General features: G+C 35.7%; 1 protein-coding gene across 3 annotated transcripts in view; it reads left to right on the forward strand.

Moving 5' to 3' along the window:
- LOC143246540 (glutamate receptor ionotropic, delta-1-like) overlaps positions 1-9,495 on the forward strand; it is a 32,377-nt gene extending 22,882 nt beyond the window's left edge. For all 3 annotated transcript variants that reach the window (XM_076493427.1, XM_076493425.1, XM_076493426.1), the window contains 2 exons: positions 6,896-7,185; positions 9,193-9,495. In XM_076493427.1, coding sequence (XP_076349542.1) covers positions 6,896-7,185; positions 9,193-9,394 — 492 coding nt within the window. In that variant the 3' untranslated portion in view covers positions 9,395-9,495. The remainder of the gene's footprint in view (positions 1-6,895; positions 7,186-9,192) is intronic.
- Positions 9,496-10,098: the final 603 nt, after the last annotated feature.

Genomic DNA, 10,098 nt, shown 5'->3' on the forward strand with positions numbered 1-10,098 from the left:
ATAAGGACTTAGCCGTGAGCCACGGAAGGAGGTTAAGGGTGGAGTAGGGGCTGTCAAATTTATAATGACTATCTGGATCAAAGCATTGTATAAATGTCATATCGATTTGTAAGAAAACCTTATTGTTGCACAAATAAACGAAAACCTGCCAGTTCTGAAGTGGGTCACAAATACAGATAGAATAAGATGTATTTCTCATGTTAAGATGACAACTTATTACACCAGATGGAAGAATAGTAAAGTCTGTTGAAGCTCCATGTATTTTTAAAAAAAACTAACAGAAACAACTGAGATGAAATAAGTACATACAACTAGTTTGCAGAATCATAAAAACATCCAAAATGTTATACATGTTTTGGGTAAAACCAACACCAAACAAATTTCCGATGTAGGCAAAAGCAAGCAAGGTTATGAATACCAAAAACGTGCCATCCTTACAAAATAACCACAAAGTTATAACTTGATGGACTATACTGTTACGTCTTTACCCGAAAGAAAGTCAAATGTCGTTTGGAATGTCACCTATTTTAACCATTCAATCCACTTTACACTTGTGTATTGTCTGTTAGTCAGTCAGTAGACGCTACAGTGATGTCACACAAAGGACACTTAACGTTGCAATTTATACTGTCGTAGCAGTAGTAAAACGTCCGCGTGTCATGAATCACGAGAAGAATCATGCACTCTGTGAGCTTCAACACAGCGTGACATATGAACTTCAAAAGTAAGAAACAAAAATGTTTTTTTTTTATTTTGGTTTTTATTTACTCGTAACAGAGAACACTTTCGGGGAGTCGGCGGAAATACATGTAGTATGTAACAATACTTTCGAGATGTCACGATGTCTTAGTTATTATTGTAAAGTTTCTCACTTTACAAGGAATTTTGTCTTGTGTTGACATATGTTTACCTGGATGATTTCGTTATTCCTTTATATTGCGATTTTCTTTGCCACTAGGACAATATGTATTAAATTTGTGAGGACATTTCATTTTAATCTCTTCACAGCGACAAAACGGCATGTCAGTGGACTCACACCGCTAAAAACCGGGTTTCGATACACGTGGTGGGCAAATCACTGATGGCCCATTGTGTAGCTTTGTGTTTAATTGTTTGTTTTTTAAATTTCATGCAAAGCCACTCGAGGGCTCTCTGCGCTAGCCGTCCCTAATTTAGCAGTGTAAGACCAGAGGGAAGGCAGCTAGTCATCACCACCCACCGCCAACTCTTGGGCTACTCTGTTACCAACGGATTGTGGGATTGACCGTCACATTATAACGCTCCCACGACTGAAAGGATGAGCATGTTTGGTGCGACGGGAATTCGAACCCGTGAACTCAGATTACGAGTCGAACGCCTTAACCCACCTGGCCATGCCGGGCCGTTGTGTTTAATTCTAGACAAGTAAATAAATAAACAATACAACGCTACAACCTGGATTGCAATACCCATGGTGACAACGCACAGATAACCCGTTGTACAGCTTCGTGCTCTAACTTCAAACAAACATTTCAATTCTGCGAATGAAGTGGACAGGCTTCAGTTATACTGACATTCCGCAAAATTCGTTCTACCCAAAATATTTTAATCACAATTTTGTCTATTTCTGTTTATTGATACCTTTTTTAATTTGCACAATCGTTGCATTTGTATTTTCATTTCAATCCTGCGAGCGAAGAATAATATCCTAAACACGCATAAAAGCTGGTTTGTAACAGCGATTAATTTGTCCTCAAGTTTTTTTTTATGCCATGAAATGGCAATTGAGCGAACTCGTAACTGAAATAATACTTGTTCATAGTTATACGCTAATACCTTACATATTTTTGTTATATATCTTTCTTTAATCTAGGGCGACGTCTCTCTGGAAAATTAATATATTTTTTTAAATTTTCATTTGGTTAAAAGGATTTTTGACGAAAGATTCTGTGTATATCGAACCCATAAAGGCTTCAGTTCTGATTAAATTGCAGTTTATAAAAGGTTTCTCAATGAATTAATGACTTCCTAGTGAAACTTTGTGTTTCGTTTCAAAATATTTCCAGCTGACATTAAATATTTTTCTTACAGTCCTTACGTATTACAATTGAAATATCCTAAAACTGAATTAAATTGTTAACTTAGATTTTTGTTTGTTTGTTTTTGAATTTCGCGCAAAGATACAAGAGGGCTATCTGCACTAGTCGTCCCTAATTTAGCAGTGTAAGACTAGAGGGAAGGTAGCTAGTCATCACCACCCACCGCCAACTCTTGTGCTACTCTTTTACCAATGAATAGTAGGATTGATAGTACAGTATAACGACCCCACGGATGAAAGGGCAAGCATGTTTGAAGTGACGGGGATTCGAATCCGCGACCTTCAGATTATGAAGCCACCTGGTCATGCCGAGCCGTAACTTAGATTTAGAAGTTAACTAAATGTCGATATGTATCTAATTTATGACAACTGCCAACGCGATTGATACACGCAGTTTTCTTTTTCAATACAAGTAAATCTTAATTTACAAACAACAATAGAGTGTATTAATACAAATTTTTACAAATAATGATTTATTGACAAAAGTTTAACAAATTTACAAACAATATTGAGTCTTTTATCTGGTCTGGAACTTCTATGATATGATATCGAGAGTTCACGATGAGCGAATTAATTCTGAGTTATATAGGTACAAGTTACTAACAAGGAGCTAGTTAGCTTTGTATTTTTCTTTTTCCCGCCGGTCACAAGTCGAGTTTTTCCACCGACGATGTTACGTAGTTTTAGTAAAATACTAATGACTGATGTGAATCTGCTGAAGTTACATGTTTTTTTAATGTTCGAAATTTAAATTTATAAACATTCCTAATCAATATATCTGAAGTTCCCGATTAATAAGCGAGGAAATGTGTAGGCAAAATTATAGCTTTCGAGGTTCAGTGTATAACAACTATAGTAAACCAATAATATATACTGTCTCTTTGCGCATCGCGTTGGTTACATTTATAGGCGTGAAGAGAGTTACTAGAAATTTCAGCCTGCACAACAATATAGACGATACACTAGTGTTTACGTACACAAATATATTGTTCGTTCTTACCCTCGAGAATCTTCTGCAATTTTAGTGAATTGGCAGGAATTTTGCGTATAGACTTAACGATATAAGTTGTGTACATTTCTAAATATAAATTTAGCTCAAACGAACATCGATATTTAAACACATATAATGGTAAATCCATCACACAACAGTAAAATTTAGTCTGGAGAGAAATCATAAATCGAACAGATTTGAAAAGTCGATTCCAACACAAAATTCAGATTGACTTCACCTGTTTGATTTTAGGGTTACTAACTGATAATGCATTATTTTCCAACTTTCTTTTCGTTAATGAAGCCCCCTACTGGTACATCGGTAAGCCTACACACTTTCAACGCTAATATCAGAGGTTCGATTCCACTCGGTGGGCTTAGCAGATAGCCTAATATGGCTTTGCTATAAGAAAAAACATACACACGTTAATGAAGTATCCTAGTTTGATTATACAAGGCGGAATTTTGTCCTTTCGCTTTAAGAAGATAACAAAGGATTTAGTTCCAAATGAAATGCTATTTCAACTTGTTAATAAAGATAGAGACAGGCTTTTATCTTTTAGACCGTTATGGCCGATGTTCGCAATTAACTCTGATTGGCATTTATGTTTTTATGAAAATCTGGCTTTATATGAGTGTTACGGGGTTCGAAAATCAAGGGGATTGCGATATATTTTTTAATTTAAAAGCTATTCTCATCTTATCAGGTAAAGGAGCGAACAAACTGGGCCTTTCTTTTATATGAATGCGTATTATGTTGTTATTCATATATGTGCTCCAGCATCTAATGGCCCGGCATGACCAGGTGGGTTAAGGCGTTCGCCTCGTAATCTGAGGGTCGCGGATTCGAATCCCCGTCGCACCAAACATGCTCGCCCTTTCAGCCGTGGGGGCGTTATAATGTGACGGTCAATCCCACTATTCGTTGGTAAAAGAGTAGCCCAAGAGTTGGCGGTGGGTGGTGATGACTAGCTGTCTTCCCTCTAGTCTTACACTGCTAAATTAGGAACGGCTAGCGCAGATAGCCTTCGAGTAGCTTTGCGCGAAATTAAAAGAAAAACAAAAACAAACAAACTCCAGTATCTATTTGACCTCTGCTGCCCCCAGTAGCACAGCAGGATGTCTGAGGACATACAACGCTAGTATCCATGTTTCGATACGCGTGGTGAGCATTCTGTTGCTTTGTGCTTAACTTCAAACAAACAGATCTCTGCTAACCGGAACGAAGTTTGACTGTTCTGAACGCTAAACTCAAATCGAATTTCTAACAGATAATAGAAGTCAAAAATGTACCTAACCACAAAGTTTGAGACTGAATACCAATGATGAAATTGATTATAATGAAATTTGATGTCATTTTTTGTATATATATATATATATTCCTTTGTCTCAAAGATATTATTTGCGTAAATCTAGATGACGTAACTTAATTTAGGTTTCTTTTTTCTTTTTTTTTTACCTCGCTCAGTGAAGACCAAAAGCTCTAACTCTATAGGCTAATGTTGGTTTTTGTGTATAGGTGTGATTTTGTCAGTGAAAAGTTGGTCTAGGTTGTTATGTACACCAAGGGAACTCCAGCCACTACAGGACCATAAGCGTCTCATCAACTCTCATTAAATGAAGAGTTGTTTCTTGTTTTCCTGGTTCTTTCCATCTCTAAGTTCACTGTTTTATGAGTATTTACGCTACCTTGATTTTATCTTTCTTAAAGTAAACAGGCTATTCTTGTCTTAAACACCTCTTACCCCTTGTGGGTAATCTGATATTTTAATTTTATCTCTAATTACGTAATTATAAATTTTGTGTTCCGATCCAGTAAACTAATTGTTAATCTCCTAGCAACAAAATCACAAAGTAACCCTGTTATTGCCAATGGATAACTAGTTGAATTCCTCTGTTACACTCATAAATGTTCTTGGCTTTATCGTACAGGACAAACATTTAGTTTAACACATCTGGTATTGTTCTTGGTTACGAGGTGGGTATTTCATGTGGTATTAACAATAGAGTTGAGGCTTAAACTGTGGCAGAGAGGTAGCAAGTCAGGCATTATTATAACCTGGAATTCCACAATATCAACATTAAAACCAGGTCTACTACTAATCCGGAGGCACGCTTACTGTAGAAAGAAATGGTCCCTCTACAAAAAGAGAGGAAATGTTTCGTGTGCACTAGAACACAGCCTAACTGAATTGGTTAGATGAGTGATGCTTCATGATGTTTCTGTAATACCCAGATGTTTGACTTGGGCTACAGAAAATATTCTAAACGCTCAGCTTGTTTGATTTGCACCCCCATGCTAATCGTTGAACCAACAAAATCCATCCACTAGGCTGAACTAACCAAGGCTAAAATTATTATGGATTTAATCAAAGCACAGTCCCCGCTTTCTCGTTTAACTATGGATCCATATGCATGGAAACATCAGCAGAGACAGTTCTGGAAGAGGTGAGAGAAACAGAACCAAGTTAATTTTCTGGGGGTTTGGAAAGGTCTAGAAAGGAAATTACTTGTAAAAGTTGAGAAAATGTCAAGAAGTACCTGACTCCATTTTTTAAAGTCGTTGGGAAATACGTACCCGCTGGGCTATTTGTTCTCTACCCACCACTGGTATTAAAACTAACGGTGTGAGTTTGTAGATATACCACTGTGTCACTGAGGGGTGGGAGGTGAAGGAGTGAGAGGACTTAGTTTCAAAGATTTGTGTCTCTGCATCAGAATACATTTGATGGACTTTGACAGACGTTTGGAGCATATCTCAACAATGCATTGCTACGAGATATGTTAGACCATTCAAAGAGACATAGAATCTGCATCAGCCACCAAACACTACGGAATTATTTTTATAAGTAAACATGATTCTATTTTTAAAACATAATTTAACTCATAGCGATGAAGTAATTTAGCAATAATAAAAGTTAAAATACTGGTATTTGCGCCACCTGTCGTCCGTTGAATAATGAAACGCATTAATACGTCAAACAATGATTTTTTGCCGTCTTTTTTTTTTCTTTCTGTTTTGCAAGAATTCAAATTAAACAACTGAAATAACTTGTTAGTATATTAAGTGATTATTGAACTGTTCCATTGTATCTTTAGTGACTTATACACACGATTGGGAAATCAACATTTTATATTCGCTTACGTAATATATCAAGTTTCGACACCTTACGTGTAGTGTTGTTAATCGTCTGGCTCACTGCTGAGCTAACAGAGGGAGGAGATGTTTGTATAACGAGGCTTACCATATTGAAATAAAACTATCTTAAAGAGGATATTTTTCCTCTTTTCTCATTAAAAGAGATTGGATCATTGAAATCGATTCTATACACACAGTTTAATTTTAATATAAAAACGAGGAAGTAGCTGGGTTTTTAAGTTTATCTACTGTCACGATACTGTTTACATTTATTTCAAAACGTATCGCATAATTATTTAGACTTTTAATTCATGCACTATGTCTAAAACACTCTCAGTGTAAAACCCAAAACAAAAACTGCATCGTCGCAGGTCTTTTCTGTTCCAAAACGGTGCTCTGCCCACTACGAGTATCGAAACCCGGTTGCCAACGGTGCGAGTCCGAAGACATGCCGCTGTGCCACTGGGAGAACTATTTCTTAAGAGTTTGTGTACCTCCGCAGCGAGTAAAATAGCAACTAAAACAAGGCTGTATTTAATATTTCTGTCAGTGTTTCGTTCATTATGTTTAATCTCTGCAATGTTAAAGCTAAAAGGTAAAGGATTTTTTTTTTTTTCTTTTCAGAACCCGTAATTTACTTTGTGGAGTTTTGAGTCTTAAACTGATATTCTCTGTTTTTCTGTATGTAGAGCAGCAGTGAAGGAAGTTTGCATGAGAAGTTACTCAGACGAGTACAAAATGAAAATGGTTTTGTGTTGGTATCGGACACCACATCAGATTTTGTTCTCGACTTAATTGAAAAAGGAAAGCATGCTCTATTGATGAGCACGTTCAATATTCAGTACGCCCTTTCCAGGAGAGTTGCAGCAACAGGCAGATGTAATTTTAATATTATCGAAGATTCTATCTATTCCAAACCGTATGCAGTAGCCTTACGTAAAGGCTTAAACAGAACCGTCGTAAGGAAACTAAATGAAAAGTAAGTATGCTATAACGATAGTTATTATTAATAAATTGTCAAATAATTGTAACACTAATAAATAGATGTACACATAAAAGTTCATTATTTACTTCTGTACGTGTTTTCTTATAGCAAAGCCACATCGGGCTATCTGCTAAGTCCATCGACGTGTGTGGCGGAGAAATGATTCATAGTTACTACGGTGTGGTTTGTTTTGAATTTCGCACAAAGCTACTCGAGAGCTATCCGCGCTAGTCGTCCCTAATTTAGTAGTGTAAGACTAGAGGGAAAGCAGCTAGTCATCACCACCCACCGCCAATTCTTAGACTACTCTTTTATCAACAAATAGTGGGATTGTCAGTCACTTTATAACGCCCTCACGGCTGAAAGGGCGAACATGTTTGGTGTGACGAGGATTCGAACACGGGACCCTCAGATTACGAGTCCAATGTCTTAACTACTTGGCTATGCCGAGATTAGTTACCACGCTAAAAATATTAGATATAATATCTCTGCTTAACTCTTTTTCTTGATATGTCAGTAATTTTGCACCATAAATCAATGAATGTCAAGTTTGGAACATGATTAAATTTATAACAATTAGATTATTAACATCAAATTTAGTTATGACTGTCTTCCGTGTAGCCAGTGAAATATCACTGAAAAATGCACCATTATGTCATTGAAGAATGCTAGCTTAAAATGAAATTTAAAAGACAGTTAGACAAGCCACACTTGCTAACGACTAGTAATCAGACATTAAGGTTTAGGGTAAAATGCTTTCTTTACAACTTATCAAAGGGACGACGGTGAAAAAATAGGATATTTCAGGTTTCACATTCTAATCACTGACATTAAGAACAAGAGAACATCTTCGTTTGACAGTTTTCTACTTAACGTTATCAATGAATGAGACCCAAATATTCCAGAATACTTTTTGTTTCATACGGTTAGAGAATGAAAATAGTTCAAAGTTGTTTGACAGCCTTTTACTTCACGTGACCAGAAAAGGATATTTAAGATGTGAAATGTTGTTTGGCATGCCTCTGTTTCAGGAATATCGGCTAAAATTTGGAACACGATGTGTCATGCCTACACAGTAGTTTAATGGTATTTGATTTGAAGGACTTGTACGTGCTAGCGAAAAGGCGCGTGGCTACAGATGCGACTCCTGTCGTTCAGCAAAACGAGTTGATGATATTTGATGATTTTAATGGTGAAGGAAGATGACTTTATGCAATGCGTTGTTTTTCGAATCGGTTTGGAACACACCAAGTGCATTGGATTGTTGCTTACAGTTTTCGAAGAAACATCACTCATAAGAGTGCTTCACAGATTCTGCGATCCATTTCCCACAGTTTGTATGTACTCTACACATTACTGAATGTTAACGGTTCTCAAACAGGTTGTTAGTCTGGGATGACTATATCATATTGCTCTTAGCGCCATCTCGTTGAATATAGTTGAATCTTCGGAATTGCAAAAGGGTTTTATGTTTTTTTTTGTTTTGCTTTGCTTATTTGTTTTTATGTTTTACTTCTTCAAGCGTATTTTATTTCTGACAGATTCTAGCAATCCTTTACTGACACACTACATGATCATTCTATTTTTATTTGCAAGTAAATGTTCTCATGTGTGTGAGGTCTTAATAAAATGACCGCAGATATTACTTGTTTGCCTGCTGTGAGATACACCACGCTATAACAACGAAGAAACAACAATACTCCATAATGTTTCAGGAGAAAAAAATTACATGTTGTGAAAATAATCTTTTTCCAAATAGTTTGCTTTTCAAAATAACTTTGCAGTAAACTTTATTTTATGTAAAGTATTATCTATACACTAAACTTGTTCGAAATAACTCTAAATTTATTTTTAAACTTTATTGTATGAAAGTATAGTTAAAATTGGACATTAAATGATGAAAATACAATAACAGTAATTTACAATATCTCATCACAATATATTTTCAATCTTCTAAAATACAGATATTTTTTCGATAAATATATTTCTTTTTCGTGATAGGATATCGTTTGTGGTTGACAACGGGCTCTTTCAGAAATGGAATAAGGAAATGTTCAGAAATTATAACAATTGTTTAATGCCAGCCGGAGATTATGTGAACCAACTCAAAATCCAGAATTTTACTGGCGTCATCATTTTGTTGCTTGCGGGGTTCTTGCTATCTACCCTAGTTTTTGTCTCTGAAAAATTGGGTTACTGTTGATTTCTTCTCAGTGGAAACTCACGTTGAGTTGTGTAAACTAAAAAATCCAATATTAGTTGGTAATTAAACATTATTTCAGCTATTAAAATGTATTTGTTGGTGTTTAATTTTGGATTATTCATTATTAGTAGAAGTCTTCACATTAATGAAATGATGTGCAAACCAATCGCTTAAAATTAAACTTTTTTCATAAACAACAAAATGCATAAATAAACAGACATAAACAACAAAATGTACTGGGTCTGACGAAAATATCCTTACGTTTTTGTTTATAATTACTTTCGTCGTGTTTTTATTATACTGAATTAATCGATAAAGAAAGCGTCTGCACTGCTAAGTCGACCGAATCAATGAAAGAACATTCCTATTTCTTATGCTTATTACAGGTGTATCATTAAATATTTGTATCACGCAACATAAATGTTTAGAAACAACGATACATCATACCAATATTTACGTTAATTAATTATTCAATAACAATGTATATAACCTCAAATCAATGACTTAAGACAGAACCTATAACAAACTAGCACAAAAAAAAATCAGAAAAATTACGTCATGTTTTTGGTTTGTTTTGATTTTTGCGCAAAGCTACACTAAGCTAGAAGGAAGGCAGCTAGTCATCAGCACTATCCACCAACTCTTGGGCTACTCTGTTACAAATCAATAGTGGGATTGACCCTCAAATTATAACGCCCCCACGG

Source organism: Tachypleus tridentatus, chromosome 3, assembly GCF_004210375.1.
Source record: "Tachypleus tridentatus isolate NWPU-2018 chromosome 3, ASM421037v1, whole genome shotgun sequence".
Lineage (NCBI taxonomy): Eukaryota > Metazoa > Arthropoda > Merostomata > Xiphosura > Limulidae > Tachypleus > Tachypleus tridentatus.